The 22,635-nt window shown below is 38.8% G+C and overlaps 2 protein-coding genes across 17 annotated transcripts in view; both read right to left on the bottom strand.

The window, feature by feature from the left end:
• Positions 1–201: 201 nt before the first annotated feature.
• BTRC (beta-transducin repeat containing E3 ubiquitin protein ligase) overlaps positions 202–22,635 on the bottom strand; it is a 169,363-nt gene continuing 146,929 nt past the window's right edge. For all 16 annotated transcript variants that reach the window (XM_055560941.1, XM_055560942.1, XM_055560945.1 and 13 more), the window contains 10 exons: positions 18,898–19,084; positions 13,930–14,026; positions 13,143–13,280; positions 12,548–12,666; positions 10,629–10,878; positions 10,023–10,141; positions 8,707–8,817; positions 6,753–6,831; positions 2,448–2,640; positions 202–535 (listed from right to left, as the gene is read on the bottom strand). In XM_055560941.1, the coding sequence (XP_055416916.1) occupies positions 2,479–2,640; positions 6,753–6,831; positions 8,707–8,817; positions 10,023–10,141; positions 10,629–10,878; positions 12,548–12,666; positions 13,143–13,280; positions 13,930–14,026; positions 18,898–19,084 (1,262 nt within the window). In that variant the 3' untranslated portion in view covers positions 202–535; positions 2,448–2,478. The remainder of the gene's footprint in view (positions 536–2,447; positions 2,641–6,752; positions 6,832–8,706; positions 8,818–10,022; positions 10,142–10,628; positions 10,879–12,547; positions 12,667–13,142; positions 13,281–13,929; positions 14,027–18,897; positions 19,085–22,635) is intronic.
• LOC129637024 (cytochrome c oxidase subunit 7B, mitochondrial-like) lies at positions 7,603–8,070 on the bottom strand. Its single transcript, XM_055560963.1, has one exon. The coding sequence runs from the start codon at positions 7,992–7,994 to the stop codon at positions 7,737–7,739; it is 258 nt and encodes an 85-aa protein (XP_055416938.1). The 5' UTR covers positions 7,995–8,070; the 3' UTR covers positions 7,603–7,736.

The following is a 22,635-nucleotide window of genomic DNA, read 5'->3' as shown; positions in this document are numbered from 1 at the left end:
GGCTAAACAGACAGTTGCCTCCTCCTAAGCACAGTGGGGCTGGGGCAGGTCCTGCTGGGTGCTGGGCATGCCTGCAGTTTACAGGGAGACACTGGGTGCCGTCTGGCTTGAAGCTGCGTTTCCTGTCCCCTAGAAGTGGCTCTCTCCCAGTAGGCTACACAAGGAAACTAGTTCTTCTGCTTAACAGCAAAGCAAGAGAGATTCTGGCAAAACACTAAATATATTTATAAGTCATCTTTGTCTGGAACCAAATGAGGAAAAAACAGGTGCGGAGGGGAAAGGAGGAGGGGAGGTGAGGTTTAAAAGTTCCAATCATTCACAAAAGATAAAAGACATCTTCTGATAGCAGCACGGAAGCAGTCAGCTGTGCTGAGTAGACCATCCCGGGTCGACTGCAGACCAACTGTGTCCCAATAGGAGTCTTAAAGCCCCGCTCCTCGGCTAGTCCGGGGAAAGTGGGTGGTGGTTTGATTGTTACTGTTGTTGCTCATCCTGGTATTGGCAGATATGTTAAATACCGCAACTTTAATGAGTCCTGTGTGAAAACAGAGCACAGAGTCATTAATCCCTTTTCCTGTATTTCTCACTTTCTCTAAGAGGAAAAGAATATTAAACTAGCTGTCAATTGGGAGAAAGGCTCAGAGGTCCTTCCTAATACCTGCTCTCTGTCCATGCCACACAGGAGTTTCTGTCAAAGGCTACATGGCCTGTCTGGGGACTCAGCAGGGCTCACTGACATGCTCAGGACTCTAAGTGCTCATGCAGAATGACTCTGATGTCTAGAGATTAACAATGACTATGGTGGGTGTAGCACTGAGCTTTCACCTGATTCTTATAATGGTAGAGCAGGTGAGGACAGCTCTGAGTTTCTGGCCTTAGTGGCCATGAATGCAGTATGCCACTGAAAAAAAGTGAGGGAGTAGGGGGAGTCTCTCTGGCTGCTTGGCTGGAGGGCACTGGTAGTGCAGATGAGGGGAGAGCCTGAGTGTTAGATGTGTGCTCCAGAAGAGCCCCCGGTACCGTCAAGGACAGGTGTGTAGGCAGTGATTGGAAATGTGGCCTAGAGATTAAGGCAGAGGTTGGGACTACACATACAAATTGGAGATGAGAGCTGAAGCTTTGGGGAGAGATAAGGAAGCCAAAGAAAGGAACTCAGATAAGGAAGAAAAGCCTGAGACAGACTCTTAGTGGATGTCTAAGTTTCAGGAGTGAGACAAAGAAGGAAATGTAAACAATCAGAGAGCCAAAATGCCATTGAAATCTGAGGACGACAACAATTTGGCAAAAGGAGGGGATACCTATATGACAATTTCAATATTGATACTAATTAATGGTTACTTTTTTTTATTGAGGGTCTGTTATGTGCTAGGCACTGTGCTAAGCACTAAGATTTCTATGCATAACATTTGATTCTCACAACAGCTCTGCGTGGTAGGTATTACAATTCTCAAGGAAACTAAGGCTTGGGGAAGTTGTTTGCCCAAGGGCACATAGCTAGGATTCTCACCAAGCCTGTCTCTGCGCCTTGGCTGAGGAAGCAGCACATCCTCTGTGACAGAAGTGAGTGCTGAAGCTTGCCCAACAAGGCTTAAAACACCCCATTCAGAAGAACCACTGCAGAAAGATATGCAGAAAAGTGTACTGAATGTGTGCTCCTGCCACAAGAACAGAGGCAAGTATAGGAAATGAGAAATCACAATAATGGCAATATTTCCCAGTAGCTAGTACAGTTTTCCCAAACCAGTGATGACCTATATCTGATCGGTTCAGGACCATCAGGTATGATCTGAGTATCCCAGGGATATAGGTTAAGATGAATATTAGGATCTTCTTCTGCCCTAGAGACAGGATGGAGATTTGAGTGGGAGGGTATCAGAGTTCTCACCAACTCCAGAGCTACTTCCAAGGTCAAAAAACAGTTGGAGGGGGCAGGGAATGCAGATAAGGGGGATAGAGAAAAGCTACCTTTTATAATCAAATGATACTGACAAGAGCTATGAGAGGCCAGCCTTGTGTGCTATTTTGCCAAGAGATTTTTTTCCTTCCAACATCAGATTATCTACTTGGGTTAAAGGGTCTCCATTGTAGGTACTAGTTTGATCTGGGAATTACAAAGCCACAGGCTTTGGGGTCAATACTCTTAGTTTTGAAACTGATTTAAATCTCATTTCCTTAACAATCCGACTAGGTGACTGAGGCAGGAATATTAGTTCTACTACACAAGGATCATCGAGACCTAGCTCAAGAATTATCTAAGGACTGAGGCTGGTTACCTCCATCAAGGGCAGCATCCAGGGTGCAGCCCAGCCCTGTCTCGTGGTGTCAGTTTCTGTATTATGGGACTTGGAGTTATAAAGGGCATGAGAAGGCTCCATGAACTCACAGTACCTTACCGCCAGTGTTCCATCGCTTACCCTCAGTGCTATGTACACAATTCTTTTTCATACCTGGGTGAGTCTGAGGTCAGTGTATGAGTATTTATCTGGAGATATAGGTGTATGTTCGAGAAGGGGAGCGGGGGGGTTCAGCTTGGGCAGCTGGATCATTTAGGAAGTCCCAGATGAGGATTGTGTCATCATGTGAACTGCTGACAATCTGGAATTCATCAAACTGGAGTCGGAAAACTCTTCCAGAATGCTCCTAAAGAAGCAGAAACAGAACTTTTGAACTATTCAAAATCAAAAGAACACAAATTCAGCAACATGTCAAAAGGACTCTATGGAAAGGCTAAAGCTGATAGTCTTCTTGACCATTTCAAGAATACAGATAAAAATCTTAATCTGGATTAAAGGCAGGATATAAAAGCCAAATAATGGGTAGTTGATTTCATATACAGTCAAAGTAATATTCCCCAGAGCTGACACATGTCAAACAGTACACGAGTTTCTCATTGCTAACTCTCCTAGACTTAGCCTCAATGAGAACATTCCTCAGTAGCTCTCAGGCTTTATCCTCTTCTCTGTATCTCTAGGATTCTATTACAATCATAGGCCAAGGGCTGATGAGCAATAAGCAGTACTGTGCTGGTATGTATTTATCAATTAACTATCCCCAATTTGTAAAAGCATTTCCACATTTTACAGTTTAAAAATTTCTATCCTAGCCAATTTCAAGCTATCCATCTGAGTTCAACCAGCTTGCAGAATTCATGAAAATCTAACAACTGGTTCTAAAAAGCAGGTATAAACCTGTTTCACTTAGAATAATGTCAAGTTTCATCTATGTTGTAGCGTGTGACAGCATTTTCTTTCTTTCAAGGCTGGATAATATTCTATTCTATTCTATTCTCTCTCTCTCTATATATATATATATACACACACACATACACACACACACACAGGAACTGGTCTTCCCTGGTGGCTCAGATAGTAAAGAATCTGCCTGCAATGCAAGAGACCCAGGTTCGATCCCTGGGTTGGGAAGATCCCCTGGAGAAGGGAATGGCTACCCACTCCAGTATTCCTGCCCGGAGAAGCCCATGGACAGAGGAGCCTGGTGAGCTATATAGTCCATGGGGTCACAAAGAGTCGGACACAACTGAGCCACTAAGCATACATACACATATTGTTTTCCATTGAGGCTGCACTATTTTACATTCTTTACAAGATGTAAATGAGCTCATTAGATACATGATCATCTGTGTTCATAAGACATATTGGTAGACATATCTGTAGTTTTCTTATCTTTGTTTGGTTTCAGGATTAGTGTAATGCCAGCCTCACATAATTAGGTAGGAAATATTCACACTGCTTTTATCTTCTGGAGGAAAGGATAGAGCATTGGTATAATTTCTTCCTTAAACATTTGGTAGAATTCATCAGTGAGCCCATATGGGCTTGGTGCTTCCTGTTTTGGACAGTTATTAATTATTTATTCTATTTCTTTAATAAGGTTAGGTCTATTCAGAATGTTTATTTCTTCCTAAGTTGTGGAATATTGTATCTTTCAAGGGATTGGTCCATTTCATTTGGGTTATCAGTTTGGAAGGCATAGAATTGTTCATAGCATTCCTTTATTATAATCTTTTTAATGTCTATGGGATCTGTAGTGATACAGTTTAATATTCAAAACTCAATGTATTCAAAAACATAACAATTAACAGAATAAAGGTGAAAACCACACTGACCAACTTGACAGATGCAGATAAGAGCATTTAACTAAACCCTATCCACTCCTAATAAAAGCTCTCTATTCTAGGAACTGAAAAGAATCTCCTAATCCTAGCTAACATGTATCTATATAAAATGGTAAAAGACCAAATACTTTTTCCTAAAGATAAGGATATCCATTCTTACCAACTGTTTTGAGCACTGTACTGATGGTCAGTACAACAAAACAAAAAAATGCAGATTGGAAAAGAAGTGTATCTATATATCTTGCAATGAACAATCCAGAAATGAAAAATCTTAATTTATAATAGCATTAAAAATAAGAAATACTTATGGATAAATATGACAAAAGACATATAAAACCTTTACATTGAAAGCTATAAAACATTGCTGAGAAATTTAAAAAGGCCTAAATAAGTGGTCTTTATTTAGAAGAAGATTCAGTGTTGTTAAGGGAAGGAGGGATTACTACGTAATTGTGGGCATGAGTTTAGTCACTCTTTGGTTGGCATGATGTCGCTGTTTTGTATATATGTCAAAATTTATTAAGTTGCATTTTACTTTAAATATGTCCATGTTATTGTATGTCAATTACATCACAATTAATCTATTAAAAAAACTTAGACAATAAATAAATGAGGATGAGATTTGAAGACACTTCAAAAGAAGATAAGCACAGGAAAAGATGTTCTATACCATTAGCTATCACAGAAATTCAAATTAAAACTACATACCCGCCCAAGTAGCTGTAATGTTTTTAAAAACGGACAAAACCAAGTCCTGTCAGGGATGTGGAAAAATAGGACATTCACACATTGTTAGTGGAAATGTGAAATGGTTTACATTTGCAAACTCCCCAAGTGCTACTTTGGGAAATAGCTTGGTAGTTCCTTTTAAATTTCAATGTATATTCAGAAATCATACTTCTAGGTATTTACCCAAGAGAAATGAAAGAAAAAAATGTACACACAAAAGCCTATATTGGGATGTTTTCAGTACCACAAAGACTGAAAACATTCCAAAAATGTCCTTAAACTGGTAAATGAAGAAAGAAACTGGTTCATCTACACAAGGGAATACCACTCAGCAAAAAAAGGAACAAAGTATTAGCACATGCAACAATGTGAATCAATCTCAAAAGAAGTGGAAAAAAAAAAAAAGAAAAATGCAAAAAGCTACATAAATATGGGCTTCCCTGGTAGCTCAGCAGGAAAGAATCCGCCTGCCAATGTAGGAGACATGGGTTTGATCCCTGGTCTAGGAGATCCTACCTGTGGTGGAGCTACTAAGCCTGTGTGCTGCAACCACTGAGTCTGTGCTCTAGGGCCTGTGATCCGCAACTACTGAGCCTGCACATGGCAACTACCGAAGCCCACCTGCCTAGAGTCCATGCTCCACAACAAGAGAATCCACAGCAATGAGAAGCCTGAGCACCGCAACTGGAGAGCAGCCCCACTCGCTGCAACTAGAGAAAAAGCCCACGCAGCAATGAAGACCCAGCACAGACAAGATTAAATATAAATAGAAGTTTTTTCAAAAGCTACATTAATATAATTTTATATGACACTTATAAGACAGCAAAACTACAGGGATAGTAGCTAGGGGTTGAGGAGAAGGGATTAATATTGAAGGAGTATCATTTTTAAGGTGATGAAACTGTTCTATATCTTGAGTGTGGGGTTTACAAAACTGCAAATTTCTATGCAAAATATATTACGAAAAAAAGGAACAAATTTTCCTGTATGTAAATTATAGTTCAAAAATCAAATGGGTGAACATATACATTTAAAAAAACCGTGTGTGAAACATGCAGGTAAAACAGGTCTAGAGCTAAAAGAATGAGCTTTACATTCAACAAGGAAGACAAAAGTACCACTCTCTTCTCCAGAGCAGAGGCTGCCTAAAGTGCTGAGAGGCAGGATTCAGGATGGGCTTCAAATCCTTGCTCTCATCTTTTCCTGAGTTGTGCAGAAGATTCTGTCCTCCATGATACCCCACCTACCTTTCTGTCATGGAAGCAGCTTTCAAACCTTTGGGCCATTTTCTGATCTGGGCCTTTGGCTAACACCATGATAAAGAACTTGTTGCTTTCGAGATGACATTCTTCCTTCTAAGTCATGTCTTTCCCCAAATGTCAAGATGTTTGGGCCACGGGGTATAACAGAATAAAAGAGACAGGATTCGAATTGCTGGAGGCAGCATTCCTTAGGAAGCGAACTCAGGGGCGGAGCAGGGGGTTCATGCAGGCTCCCGTGGCACTTCTTGCAGGCACAGGTGTGCAGGTCCTCAGATTCTGGACAGGTTCCAATTTGAGTCATTATGTTCTCTCTCCCCAAGTACCCCCTACTGTTTCTAGTGGATACAGAATTCTTATTCACTTCCTGTACTAAACTGTTGTGTAGAGTTGCTGTGCAGCTGTTGAACAGCTGCCACATTCTTCTCCATATACAGTCTCTAAAGCACTTTTGGATGAAAGGCAGCTATATAAACATATTTTATTGTCAAGTACTGGTTGCCTTTCCACTTAGTAGTAGACTTTGTGAGGTTCTAACTATCAAATCCAGATCTGTATTCCACAGCACATCAATGTTAATTTCTTCCCCTTCCTGCTCCTCAAACCCCTCTAAACAATAAGGCTCTTACCACAAGGGTCCGTAGACAAAGAGTTCCTGCAGGCGCACGAGGGTCCAAGGCAGCTACAAGATCCCACACTTTAATTTTTCTAAAGATCAAAAAGGGGACCAAAATCTTAGTAAAAAGCAAAATTAAGGGGACACAAGAAAAATAGCAAGAAGTCACGGTAATAAATATATATGGTGTAGATAGTTTTATGATAAATGCAGCTCACAAGATATATAAAAACGTTTTTGATTTGGAGGCTCAGATCATGTATTCATTCTTGGGTAGAGGTTATTAGTCTTAAAAGGGGAAAATGTATGTGATTAACCTAAAAACAAGAAATAGGTTAGCTTTAAACAAACTGAAGAGAGTGAACAGTGAAGTCACACCATACGTTGGGGTCAAAAGGGGTTCTTATATATTAGAACTCTTAATGGTAGATGAGATCACTTAGACCTAGAAACCTATAACTCTGAGGCATTTTTTTTCTGGTCAATTCTGACAGTGGCCCAGGTCACACATCAGAGGACTGGGGTCCATGTAAGACTCTGAGTTTATATAAACAATATTTAAATAAGAAAAGTTTAGCCCTTCTTCGAATCAATTGTATGTCCTGTCTCCTCAAGGTAAGTAACAGACAAAACCCAAGAAAAGGGTACAGATCAAAACCAGGGCAGTAAGAAAAATACAACCTTGGACTTAGCTGAAACATGTCGTCATACCCCCAACAACTTCCCAAGGGTCTGACAGTGACGGCTGACTCAAAGCAGAGGAAATGGGTCTGTTAACACTTACTGCTGCTTGAGTTGTCTTAATGAATCAAGTACAGCCAGCTCGTAAACTAAGAAAAAGTTGTAAGTTAGTTTCTGATATTTTTTTTTTTTTGAAGGTTTCAAATATACTTTATTTCTTCAAACATGCTATATTTTAATGGGTACATAGTACTTTTACTTGGAATTAATTATGAGTTGATTCTGAAACAATTCAGTATTAAATCAGCTGGGATGATTACTGTTCTCTCCATTCCTTTGGGGTGACTCTGCCAACAGGCGATGGGTTCCACTCTATTCCAATTTGTGTTGCCATATATACCCATACAGCAACACAGAAAGTGGCTCCACTAGCTAATACAGCATTACCATATTTGTCATGGAAATCAGGTGCCCGCTTTTGATGGATCTCCCTTGCCACTGCTTGCTGAATGCTTTGAACTCTCAGACGACTTAGTGCGTTTTTGGCCAAGGAAAACATCCTGAGGTTGAACATAAAATGGCTGCAACTACAGCTGCTGGCCTCTAGCAATTCGGCGTCTAGTACCCTTGCAGAGTCTGGAAACAGTTTCTGATATTTTTAAAAAGCTGCCAATATTTGAACTATGGCCTTCCCATCCTCCACATCAGGCACCCTGATGAGAAGAAATGGCAGAGTGCATTTCATAAGTGAGTTCACTCTTGTAAGAATATACGATGTGCTTATTAGCGTCACTGGATGTGGGATCCATCCACAACATGAACGGAGTCTGTAACCACTGGAAAGTAGACTGAAGGAAAGTAAAGATTATTTAACGCACTGTGACTGAAATGCCAGCAGTGAAGACAAGACCCTCCCATACTAAGCCCCCTCCAAAGATACTATCCTCCAACATTTCAATTTTATTAACAAGTCACTATTTTATATCCATATCCTGATATACTAGGGTTTATCCAGTTCTCTGCTTTATAGGGCAAAATAAATATATAAACAAAAATTCAAAATACTAATGAAAATCATGAGCAAACAAGTATAATTAAATGACTGGGAAGATTATTTGGAAAAGAGTGAACAAAGGAGATGTGAATATATGGATTAGACACAAGAATACTGTATCAGATTCTTTCTGTGATATCTATAATCTTTTGCAGACAAGGAAAGGCTATGTTTAACATTCTAAGGCAGGGGGGATTAAGAGAACTTTTAAAAACCCTGTCAGCACACTCACCCATCATAGGCTCCACTGACTATCCTCTTGTTATCAAATCGAATACAGCGCACCAATTCCTCATGGCCTTCCAACACTCGTAAGCATGCACCACATTCTATGTCCCATAATCTGAAAGAGAACATTGAGTGAATTTCCATGCATTCTTTTCTAAGCTTGGAATGTTATAACATACATCTTATGTCTTTTAAAATATCCAAAATATAAAAACCAATCAACACTCATATACAAATGTATTATTTTCAGTATAATTTATTTACTTTCTGCCATATAAGCAGAAAAATGTACGATTTAAGTTCAAATATGTTGTAAATATTTTTAAAGCCTCAAGCTTCATATAAACCTGTAATCAGGGTCACCAAGGAATACAAAAGATGAATGTAATGTACACAGTTGCCTAAGAAGGAAAGGGCCAAGCCAAGAAACATAATTGTGTTTCCGGAAACCACAATTGAATAAGAATGAGATGCAGGAACGGTGACATCCTGCTCTCACAAAATATGTGTACCTCTGTCACTGAGGACACCCTTAGCTTTCACCTCACTGTTCCGGACAGTTTTCTCGTATAACAGAAATGCAAAGTAAGTTCTCAAACATTTTTATATACTAATTTAAATTATGTATGCCTTCTGACCAATCCACATGATTTCTAGGAATGCTAATCTCCTTAGATATGACAATATCTGTCTGTCGTTTTTTCAATGGCTTTTTCATTCCCTTAGTACTTCCTTTGAAGGAGGGGAGAGGGTTGATAAATCTTTCAAATTCTATGCATATGTGCGTCATTCATTTTCATGAAGGGAAAACACCAAAAAGTACTTCAATTTGTGGATTCTTCATAATTTGTTCATAATTTCAAAGACTGGTAGCTCCCTGGCCCATTATGTAATGCTAAAAAACCCAAAATTGTACAACTTCTAGTAGGGGAACAAATCTTTTTTGTTTTTTTTAAAACACTGGCAAAGAGAAAAGCCCTTTAACTATTTATCAGCACTTATAACTGCAGACAGGAGAAATTTACAGAAGGGCCTTCAACCTCCATTTTTATTTCTCTTGCTCACTTCCTCATTCAAGCAGTTCCTTTTAAATAGGTCTATCTGGTGATAAAACTATTACAGGAAGGAAACACATCAACAAAAGACTTTGCTGTGCTGTCTCTCTGCTTGGGGCAAACTTTTAACCTGTAAGAAACCACAGAAAACTGAAAAATGTTTTATTATAAACAGAACACAGTCGACAATTCGTTTGGTCTGTGCACAAACAATAAACGGCAGGATAATAGTGATCCCTTCTGGGCAAGGGCACCTGCTGCTCACCTGATTGTGTTGTCAGATGAGCCACTCACGACCAGCCTGTCTCTGTACTGCAAACAGGCAATTCCACGTTTGTGTCCGTTTAAGGTCCGTACAAATTCACAAGTACTTGTGTTCCACACCTGAAACAGAAATGGCATTGGCTGTTGATTTGGTGCTTTTATTAGTAAAATCTATGGCAACTGCAGTTTTCGGGAAGCAGAAAATGGGACTGAACTAGTAGGGGAAATTCAACGTCTTAAACCAATCCAAATCAAACCCCAAATGACACGTTTAATTCACAGTAATATAGGGCTAATTTGTAGCTGGTTGCTATCATATGAGAAATCCTCAGATTGATGTACTCTTATGGGGTTAGTCTCGCCTTGCAGACAAATCTTGAACCTAAAATTACCCCCTGCCTTTTTCATACTCACCATTATTTACAGGAATAAAAACCTAACCCAAATTGTCACATGATCTATCTCATTCATTACATAAACTAGTATCTGATTTAAATAAATATTAAGTATTGTACAGTGAGGGTTAAATATAAAATTGTCCTTGACAAGATCTCCATATGAACTCCCCTATTCTAAGGTGGGGACTTACTGAAAAATGCCTCATTACCTTTATAGTCCTATCCCCAGATGCAGAAACGATGTACTTATCATCAAAGTCTACAACATTGACTGCAGCTCGATGTCCGACAAGCACCCTGCGGAGGGTGATGTCAGTTGGGGAGGCCATATCCCATACTGCAATGGAACGGTCTTTGGAGCAGGTCACCATCATGCCATTATTGAAACGCAAGTGCAGAACTGCTTCACAATGGTGAATCAATGTGTTCAGCATTTCACCTGTATTTACATCCCACACCCTGGAACAAAAATATTACGGTTATCTGAAATTGTAGTGAAATTCATACTACAATCTATTTTAAGTACTGGATTACCTCACTGCCCACCCCCCCACCCTATTTCTCACAGTTAATGGTATACCTTACTCTCCTTTTGTAGCTCTAAAGTTGAGCTGAGGTAAAGTCTACTGATTGGCCATGGGGAAGCGGTAGTTAGAGGACTGGACTGGGAAAGTGGGAAGAGGAAGGAGATGGGATACTGCCAGTATGCCATCCTTAAGACACACAACTTGAAATCCGGGCTAGTTGCAGGGTGCTGAAATGAGGGTGCAGCGACCATCACCAGCAAATTGGTCCCAAACTGCAAGATTATCATAAACCTTCTGACATTTAATCTGATACATTTTAAACTGGTGGGAATTTTGCTAATAACTGCAGCGTTGGTGGTCCCACAGATAGCCCTCGGGTCCTAGAACTGATTCAGGCCAAGAACCTTCTGTAATAGACTGACTTAGTATTGTGGATTTGAGCTTGATGACCTTGGGCCTTAGTATTCACCACACAGATCAAGGCGTAAAATTACCTAAACATAAGGCCCGATTTCTGTGCTCTGAATGAGTGTAGGGATCAAGACCAGCCACCCCAATATAAATATGGGCTTCACAGCAGAGTGCAGGACCCTTAGATAGCTTGAGAAATTTTTGTGAAGGTGTATTTTACTTTCATCACTCATTTTGTATACTTAACTTTGTTTTTTTTACAACATATTTTATTTTTTTCCAATTTAACCCTCTCTCTTTGAAAATCATTTTTTCCCTTGTACAATAAACGATGTTAGCCTCTACAATCTTTAAGCTTCCTTGAGGCACTTCACAAGCACCAATAAATGTTAAATGCTGATAACTCTATGAACTGAATTTGCTATGCCTTTAAGTCAAAAGACAAGAAAACGCGAATAGCCTTTTCTATTCACAGAGGATAATTCGGAATGGTAAACATTTAACTTCAGAGAATCTAACAATGCAGTTAACTGCTTTTTTTCTCCCTATTTTTTTAAAGTTACTTCTGATGCATTATGTTTGCTAAATCCTTTAGCTCAAGGCAAAATTCCTAACAGAGGTTTCCAGCAGTTCTGCTGGTACCCAGAACTCAAGCTACACTGGACTCCAGCAGCATAATGGCTGTGTCATCAAATCACTAACGCCTCTGGAAATTGAAGGCCCCTCCCAGAGTGAAGCTTGCAATTAAAAACTGCAGGGACAGCAGGGGAGGGGCTGGCAAGAGAAAGTACTGCTCACCTGTACACATTTTAAAGGAGATAATGCATGCCTGTACTACAGTTATAACCACCTGAAAGGAAGGCTTCATTCCATTCATGTCATTCCCCTGTGAGGTGGTTTTTGTAAAAAATGCAAAGTTTACCAAGTTTCTATAATACATGATTCCCCCAAACTAAAACAGAGTATGTAGTTTCTTAAATGTACAAAAATGTAAACTTACCATAACCATTCCTAAATCAAGTCTTCCAGTTCTAGACTGACACAGTGATGGGGGGAGCTGATTGCTTATTCTTCTTTGGTTATGAAGTTTCGTAATTGTGTTCATGCAGATACAAACAAAATCACTATCTAAGGCAGAACAGAGTGAATCTGATGTTTCAGAGTTCAAAAGATCATTTGAAAGTTTCTACCTGACCGTGGAATCCGACGACCCAGTTATGATCACTCTCTCGTCATACTGGAGACACAGGACAGAACCTGTGTGGCCTGTGAGAATCCGCTTGCATTCCAGTGTGCTTTTATCCCAGATCTAGGATGGCAAACAAGATCCTTTTGATCACCATGATAATGGGGTGGTGCAGAGACTTGCAGGCCCTATTATGTATTTGATTCCCCCAAAGAATCAAAGCCCAGAGTAGTGTGGAATGCACTCTTTTCTGCAGGTAGAGCTAAGCACTTCTACATATGTGGCTTCAGTATAATGCAGACTTGATCCTTTTCATTCAGGAACAGGATTGGCCTATAATTATGTGAGGGCCCAAAAGAGTAACAGCCCATTCAGTGCACTTCAAGGAGAGAATTTAACCCTAGCACTATCCATATGTATGAGCTTCTGGGGAGAAGCAGGCATTTTTCCCTTAAGGAAATGATTTTGGCTTTCAGACTGGAAACAATCTAAAACTTTCACTTTCTGGAAATATCGTTTAGAGTTTATGCTTTTGGTTGCTTTACACTGTGGTCATCCTTACCCCTTCAGCTACCTCCCCATAACTGAAGAGACCTCACCTTGATTGTGTTGTCTCGAAGGCCGCTTACTATCTTCTGATCATCATACTGTAAACAGTAAACTCCTTTGCTTGTTTCACTTCGGCAGTGGATTCTCTGTAAGCTGTGTCTTCCACATCTCCAATTAGATTCTATTGTCTGAGAAGAAGGAATGGTAAAGAAGTAGTAATTAGGAAAGGACTACAACTAAACTCTTTTCTGACTTTCATGGCAACCAATGACAAATGCTCAGTGCTTTACTGGATATATAGAACTTTAGGCATTTTTTTTAAAAAAGCTTCTATTTAATGTTGTAAAACATTTTTTCATTTGCAAAGTAATTAAAGATTTATTTCCTAGAACTCTCCTGTATGTAACTCGTTCGACTAAATAATAAACCTTCTGGACAGAGACTGTTCACCAACAGAGGGGAAGCTATGAACCACATGAGGTTACCTACTCAGTGCTCATCTTACATCTGAGGTGGCATTTCTACCAGTGAACTTCCACAGAGACTCAATTCAGAAGATATTTGAATAATGGTTTATAAGTGCAACTTTTAAACATTTCCACTTCCGTTATCATATTTTCTCTCTTACCTATTTATCTATCAATAAACAATTTTCAAAAGCTTTAAATTTCTTTGCCTGGCTATTTACTATATTTTACCTACCCTATTCACTTGTAAAGAAATTGATTTTTAACCCACATCAATAAACCCTAATGGGTTTGTTGTAACAATGCTGTTACTGAAGAATGTTGATGATTCTCTAGTATTTGGCAAATACCCAAATATACAGATTCTTACCTCAATGTCTTGTATAATTTTAGGATAAAGTGCTCTATAAAAAGAGTTGGGAGGCGCATTTCCATCAGGAGGTTTGTTTTTGAACAAATACTGTCCCCTAAAAAATAACAAATATTTCTCAGTAAAAATCATATCCAACCCCCCCCAATACATTTACAAGGAACTTCCTATTTCTTCAAAGCATTTTCACAATTACCATTCCATATAATCTCCATAACTAGCCTAGACAAGTGCGAAGTTAAACCTGATTTCAGGAGCAACTCCCTGAAAGTTGCTCCCATGTAAACGAGCAACTTTCTGGGCTAAACGAATTCTGCCAACACTGATTTGCTTTTGGGTAAAACATGATGATTTCTAGTGTAGGACATCAAAGTGTCAGGCCTTCAGGAATATTATGTCAATAGACAAATGGAATGTGTATAGTCACAATTCATCTACTGACTAACAGACCTCTGCAGAGACAGACTTATTGGCCTTACCTTATGAAAATTTTGTTAGTGGTGATAACTACAAACTCTGAACTAGGCACATGCCCCACAGACTTCCCTTCATTGAGTAAAGCTGTGCCAGTGTAGTGGAGCCTAGCATTGTGGGCAGCAGGAATGCCTCTGTCACAGAGTTAACTTCTACCAGTCTCCAGTTATATGTGGAAAGGTGTATTGGCGACTCAGGCACCCAGGCTGCTGGTATGTTTTAAAAGGAGCAATTTCAACAGAAAACAAAGGGATCACAGGAGTGTCCAGCAGCAAGTATGAAAGCAGAAAAAAAAAAAAAAAAAGAAATGCCTGAGAGCACTGTGCCGTCAAATCTAAGGCACAAAATCGACTTTCACAGGTGTGTTCCTGGCTATGTACATACATACATGGATTTTATTGCCTTTCCTTGACTCCAGTGAGCAACATTTGTTAGGATCTCCTTCCTTATGACAGCACATCTCTGGAATACTCATATCCCAAGCTAGATCTTTACTACAAAAAAAAATCAGTAAATGGCAATCACTTCCTGCTGGGTAAAAAATTTAATTCCTCATCCTGAAGTTAAGAACCCACCAAACACGGTGTGGAAGCTAGTAAACCCCACTATGGGTGTACTAACTGCTGTTCTCACTGGCACTGTGCCTTGCAAAGTGGAGACAGGCAGAAATGCCTCTGAGTGTAATCCTGGCACCAGAGAAATCATGTTTTCTCTGGGCCAGTCATCCACGCCTCCCTCTATAGCTCCATTACAATATAATTAATTGTTCAATGTCTCCAGGAGCACTTCTCCCCTGCCCTCTTCCTATTATACACCTTGAAAATTAGTTGAGAAAATTTCCTATCAGGAAGGTAGCTGGCTCTGACTTCTGTGTTGATACAGAAAGGGAAATCCACAGCAGAGAGGCTAAAATAACTGTCTTTTTAAAGGGACTATAATAGGAGCAAGAAGCATGATACACCAACACAAAGAAAGGGACAAACAAGACACATTTGGAAATAATTCGGGCTTCAAGATACAGTTTTCTAAACAATAATTACTCTATAAATACATTGTAGGCAAACAAATTTTGAATGAAGAGGTCCTAAATCTGGTTATTAGGGAACTCCTTGGTGGTCTAGTGGTTAGGACTCAGTGCTTCCACTGCCAGGGGCCCAGGTTCAATCCCTGGACAGGGAACTAAGATCCCATAAGCCACCATAGCAAGGCCCCCCCGCTCCCCCCAAAAATCTGGTTAATAATTAAATTTAATAGTTTCAATGTTGACATCCTTTAATGAGGTTAGGAATAACTATATTCATTTGGCAGGTGAAGAAATCAAATGTCAGGGAAGCTAAGCAACTTGTCCAAGGTCACACAGCTAGTGAGAAGACCTAGGATTTGAATCTAAGTCTGACTTCAGAGGTCACACTCTTAACTACTGTATTGTCTCTCAAAGCTCACCATTCCTCATTCTTATCCTCTTTTTAACCTCTGGCAATTGCACACAGGGACCCCAGGATTTTTTTTTCATATACAATGAAACTATCTCTACATTCTAAGGAAAGAGAAATCATGTAAACCTCTGATCTCATTTTCTATCCCACAGTATTTATCTTGCCATGCTAAAGCATCTGAATTTCTTCAAGTTAAAGGTGCTACAAAAAAGGATGGCTAAGTGTTGAAAACTGGTTTTTCAGTCTATATCTATTTTATAAGTCAAAACCTTTCACGATGGAAGCTCTCTGACAACAGGGACCACTTCTATGTGAAATGCCTAGTACTTTTAAGAGAGTGAGGACATGATAAATGTTAAATATTAAATTCAGAATGTTATCATAAAATGTGATCTGCTGATTAAGAAAATGGACTTATCCCAAGTGGTCTTTTATTACACTTTAAGAGTTACCATTACTAAGCGGAGAGAGCATCTTCAGTATTATTCAAGAGAGAAAATAAGAGTTCATGTCCTAGGGGCAGACTGTCAAATTCATCTAGATATAAAATACAACTGTAGAGTGGAAATTAAACTCAAAGCTTTTTTAGAAAACTGTATTTACTTATTTTTGGTTGAAGGAAATGGAAGAAGTTCTCAAAGATGGCATTTGGGGAGAGGCAGTATAACAGAAAGGCTTTATTGACAAAGGAGACTTAGTAAGACAATTTGCAAGAGAAAATGAAAAAGTGATTACAGACTATTGTTTTTTAAAGTGAGGAAGAACTACTAACACAGGAAGAAAGGCAACACGTAAACATAAGCAGCCACATACTGTCAAGGGGATAATAGAGGCAGTCTTCATGGGGTGAACAAATATTTGAAATCTCAGGGATCTATATCAAGCTAAGGTGATATATATGGCCAAAGACAAAGGAATACAGTCAGAACTCTAAAGGATACTCAAAAGAGCAGGAATGGATTTCTGTGGTTGAAGAAATAGGAGAAAGAGTGATAATTAGTGCTGATCCTAAATTATTTCTTAGCTATACCTTCACATACCCTTTTAAAAGGCCAAGAAGCCACCTGTTCAATGATCTTTTTTTTTTCTTCTGTGTAACTAATATAAGAAATCTTTAACCCTCTTTAAGGGTTTAAACCCTCTTTTAGGGTTTAATTAACCCTAAGCATAATTCTGGAGCCTTTTATCTCTGGTATTTTCATACATATCTGTCAAGATTTGCCCATCTACTTCTTACTCTCCCTGCCTTCAAAAAGAGACTGTAAAGTCCCAACATCTGATAAAGGTTTATTGTCATTTACAGTCCAAATGGGAACAAAGTACATTTTAACAGGTAACAAAACCTTTATAAGCTATGAGAATGCATCTCTACAAGTGAAATTTTGGGTCAGGAGTTATTTGGAGAAGATTTTCTTTTCTTCCCCCCCCGAAGGGTAGAGGAATATTCCTAGCTGCCCTAAAATTTTCCCAAGCAAGCAACTGCCTCCTCTATTTCTAAGGCTAGTCCTGACATGCTTAAGAAAATGATGGACTTTGAATTCCATATACCTATATAATCTTTTACTTTATTATACAATATAGTTTATTTCCAAAGTATGAAATAAGTTATCAAAGATAAGGTTTCCATTCTTCCATACAGTGAAATAAGTGCAAGTAAGGGAAACATATTTGGAAGAAGAAATAATAATATATTTTCATTTATGCAATTTTTTATAGCCAAAAATTCCCTGGTATTTGCTTCCTAATTTAATTGAATTTGGGAGAAATTTTAAAGACCTTCTAACAGCCAGAATAACAGAAATCTCTTGAATTACTTGGTATAATATTTGGAGATCACTGTATTTATTGTACATTAATGAATTTAAAAGATGCAAAAAAAAGGGAGACAACTATGCTTTTATGAAAAACTGTTAAGAAAAGCTGATCCTCCATTCTTAACTGTTCTGTATCTCTTCATGATCCAAGATAAACGATTCATGAAATTAATTGCTCAGGATATCACTGAGCATACACATGCCTGCTGGTGCATCACTATCAACTAAAATATTTAATATGTCACCACCTTTATTTTATTTATGAAGTACTCACACCCAACTTTTTAAAAATGACATTATAGAGAATCATCCAAGAGAAAATTATATATAGAAGACCTCTTCCAGATTTCTAAAGAAATGGTTCCATTACATTAAAAGAATAAGAACAAAACTGGTGAATTCTGTTGCTCTCAGGCTGGTAACTACATAATGTCTTACAGGATTCAGGATTAAGCAGTAAAAAAAATCTTGAGAAAATTTAAGAGTCTTAAAAAGAAACAATGATTTATACTAAATTCCAATTTCTTCTCTTTCTGAAGGCTTGAGTTCTTATTCTAGTTGGGCATAAAAATAATTTTGATTAAAAAGTTGATAGAACACCACAGGCTAAGGCTAAAGGCAAAAAAATCTGAAAAAGAAAATAGTCAAAGAGGAGGGCTGGTAGTATTTTTTTTTATTCGTTGTTTGCAAAGCAGCATTAACACATTATTATATCACTTATGCAAGGAGATCCAACCAGTCCATTCTGAAGGAGATCAGCCCTGGGATTTCTTTGGAAGGAATGATGCTAAAGCTGAAACTCCAGTACTTTGGCCACCTCATGCGAAGAGTTGACTCATTGGAAAAGACTCTGATGCTGGGAGGGATTGGGGGCAGGAGGAGAAGGGGACGACAGAGGATGAGATGGCTGGATGGCATCACTGACTCGATGGACGTGAGTCTGAGTGAACTCTGGGAGTTGGTGATGGACAGGGAGGCCTGGCGTGCTGCGATTCATGGGGTCGCAAAGAGTTGGACACGACTGAGCGACTGCACTGAACTGAACTGATATCACTTATGAGTGAGTGGTCAGAAGAAAAACTGCCAAGTACATGAACAACTATTTAACACTTTTTGCTATAAAAGAGCAAAATCAGTGTATCAAAAGATAAGTGGTCTTGCTGGTTCCCAATAATACTGTATTCCAGAGAGTGAAAGGCCAGATCCTGCAGCTCTCTAAAGAGTTAGAATGTTAAAAGGCTCACCAGCCTCTTCGTTCTGCCAGGCCTCTCCACAGAGAATCTGTCCTGACCATTCTTTCGATGAGCTTCTTCCATAACATGCCATCAGATGTCACTCGGTACCATTCTTTGCACACAAGTTCAGCAGCACATAGTGATCTGGCATCCAAGTATGACAGGATGTTCTCAGCAATGTGATCTAAACCCCGAGCTTTTGGTGGGGAGAGGAGGCAAAGAAAAAAAAAAGACATGGATGGTGGTGAATGATTTTTTTTTTTAACAGAAAGTCCTTTAAACAGGAACAGCATTTATTCCGCTATGAAGGCACATCACTGTCCCTAGTGTGGTCCAGTTTCTTTTTCAAACAGACTTGGCTAAAATGAGTGTCAATAATTTTTCTATAAGGTTACAGAAATGAACAGTATTTTCCATCTTCCTTTAGATAAGGAAGTGAAAACTAACAACCAGCAAACCCCCCAAGACATTAAAAATAAAAAGGATTCCAGAAAACAATTCACATCTATCTATATGGATTTCAGCACTAGGGGATGTTCTATGGATGGCATCTCAAACTCTGTGATTCAGACCCCCCCATCTCTACCCCAATTCTTTATATTAGGTCCATTTCTCATTCTGTTTCTATTACTGCTGCAGTTCCAAAGCTGTTCAGTAAAAGAAATATTCTTTAAATGTACTGTGGGAGAGGCACTAAGTCAGAATGTTCTGGACTATAGAATTCTGGGCATGCAGAAAGGAGAGAAAAAGAAAATACAGGTTGGTATAGGAACATCCCAAGAGGAATGACTGAGAGGTATATTCAAGTTCGAGTTTAATTTTAGATATTTAAAAAAGTATATTTGAGAACAGTTGCTGCTATAAAGCCTAAATGACAGTTGGCCAAAAATGAAAAACAAAACAAAACAAACCCCAGACCAATAGACAACTTAGAATTTCAGAGACTATTTTTGTAGGATATACAGAGAAAAACAGGGGAAGTAGATCTTGGATTGTGTAAACTGGGTGGGCTTCCCAATTACAATTCTGTATCACCCAAATCTGTACTGGGGCCTCAGAGGAACAGATCCCATAAAATAGGATGTTCATATTAACAGACCTTTCGGTTGCTGTTCTAATTCACAGTGAGACAAAAAATATTCAAAGTCATTTCTCTTTACAGGTAACATATCAGAGATTTGCTAAAGACTTAAATAGTGCAGAAAGATTCCTTGATACTCTGATTACCTTAGGCACAAACTTAACAAGCAAGAGAGATAATATCACATTTCATTTTGTTTCTTTCCCCTGAATCATACAAAGATACATTTGGATGCCATTAGCAACAATCTAAATGTGCTTAAACATTATTTTAATTATAAAAATTATATGGATGTCAGTCACATTCTTCAACAGATTTGGAAAAGAAAGCATTAAATGGATCTTGTTTGGCTGGTATCACATGTTCATATTTAAGCACAAGCAGATGGAGGCATTCATCACCTAATTCTTATTAAAGAAACATGACTATAAGCCAATTAAAAATATAATAATTAGTTCATCATACAAAATACAGTAATGGTTCAATTTCTCCATCTTTATATTGAACTTTCTATACTATCAGAAGTTCCCAAAATGCATTCCTGTGTTTTTAGTGGCTAGCATCAAATTGCTCCTGATCTTTCACTATGTCCCTATAATAAGTCTTTGGAAGTAATTTCACCTAACACTCCAAACAAACCCATTACATTAATGGATTACAGGCATTTTTTGAAGTAGTTTGGTTTACTAAATGTAGCCAGATGGTGTAGGTTCATAAGTTAAAGTGGCCATAAAGCATTAGACTGATGATTTAGTATCTTATAAAGTGGTCAGCAGATATACATCAGAGATCAGTATTAGGCAAAGAATACACAAGTCTAATCATCTCCTGTTCAATTCTTAGTGGTATATGCTAAAGATTGAAACATGTCTCAGTGATTGGGGAGAGCACAATAATGAGGTACACACAGATTGCACAAAGAAAACTGCTTGCCTATGGCTAAAATAAAATCCAATGAGTGAAGAATGGGCAGAAATCTATTCTATTTAACAAAAGATGTAAGTACAAATTCAGCTTAAAAATGTTTATTTCAAAGATATAAATAGGCATTTCTTTTGTTTTAAAGGGCAATTTAAATTCCAATTTTGGAAAAACAAATTTTTAAAAAGATATAATTGGCAAAGATTAAAAAAAGTGGTAAAATGCAGTTTGAGGGAGGGTTTAAGTTGGTATAGTTTTCTTAGAGGACAGTTTAGCACATGTATTAGAAGCCTTAAAAATGTTCATAATTCTTTAATATAGGAATCCCACTTCTGGTATTTTTTTTTCTAGGATGCCTAAAAGATGAATAAGAATGTCCACTACTGCTGCTGCTGCTGCTAAGTTGCTTCAGTCGTGTCCGACTCTGTGTGACCCCATAGATGGCAGCCCACCAGGCTTCTCTGTCCCTGGGATTCTCCAGGCAAGTATACTGGAGTGGGTTGCCATTTCCTTCTCCAATGCATGCATGCATGCTAAGTCGCTTTAGTCATGTCCGACGCTGTGCGACCCCATAGACAGCAGCCCACCAGGCTCCTCTGTCCCTGGGATTCTCCACACAAGAATACCACCACAGCATAGTTTATAATGGAAAAACATTTTAAACTACCTAAATGCTCCGAAATCAGATTGATTATATTCTTTGCAGCCAAAGATGGAGACTGTATAGAGCAGTCTCCATACAGTCAGCAAAAACAAGACCAGGAGCTGACTGTGGCTCAGATCATGAACTCCTTATTGCCAAATTCAGACTGAAAATGAAGAAAGTGGAGAAAACCACTAGACCATTCAGGTATGATCTAAATCAGATCCTTTATGACTATACAGTAGAAGTGAGAAATAGATTTAAGGGACTAGATCTGATAGACAGAGTGCCTGATGAACTATGGACGGAGGTTCCTGACACTGTACAGGAGACAGGAATCAAGACCATTCCCAAGAAAAAGAAATGCAAAAAAGCAAAATGGCTGTCTGAGGAGGCCTTACAAATAGCTGTGAAAAGAAGAGAAGCAAAAAGCAAGGGAGAAAAGGAAAGATATATTCATTTGAATGCAGAGTTGCAAAGAATAGCAAGGAGAGATAAGAAAGCCTTCCTCAGCGATCAATGCAAAGAAATAGAGGAAAACAACAGAATGGGAAAGACTAGAGAGCTCTTCAAGAAAATTAGAGATACCAAGGGAACATTGTATGCAAAGATGGGCTCAATAAAGAACAGAAATGGTAGAGACCGTAAAGAAGCAGAAGATATTAAGAAGAGGTGGCAAGAATACACAGAAGACCTGTACAAAAAAGATCTTCATGACCCAGATAATCATGATGGTATGATCACTCACCTAGAGCCAGACATCCTGGAATGTGAAGTCAAGTGGGCCTTAGAAAGCATCACTACGAACAAAGCTAGTGGAGGTGATGGAATTCCAGTGGAGCTATTTCAAATCCTGAAAGATGATGCTGTGAAAGTGCTGCACTCAATATGCCTGCAAATTTGGAAAGCTCAGCAGTGGCCACAGGACTGGAAAAGGTCAATTTTCATTCCAATCCCAAAGAAAGGCAATGCCAAAGAATGCTCAAACTACCGCACAACTGCACTCATCTCACACGCTAGTAAAGTAACGCTCAAAATTCTCCAAGCCAGGCTTCAGCAATACGTGAACCGTGAACTTCCAGATGTTCAAGCTGGTTTTAGA

The sequence above is a fragment of the Bubalus kerabau genome, chromosome 22 (assembly GCF_029407905.1).
Source record: "Bubalus kerabau isolate K-KA32 ecotype Philippines breed swamp buffalo chromosome 22, PCC_UOA_SB_1v2, whole genome shotgun sequence".
Lineage (NCBI taxonomy): Eukaryota > Metazoa > Chordata > Mammalia > Artiodactyla > Bovidae > Bubalus > Bubalus kerabau.
The sequence above is the reverse complement of the archived record's forward strand: the minus strand, read 5'-3'. Positions and strand labels throughout refer to the sequence as shown.

Coding starts and splice junctions, on each gene's coding strand:
- LOC129637024 (XM_055560963.1), bottom strand. CDS start 7,994: ATGTTCAACCTCAGGATGTTTTCCTTGGCCAAAAACGCACTAAGTCGT.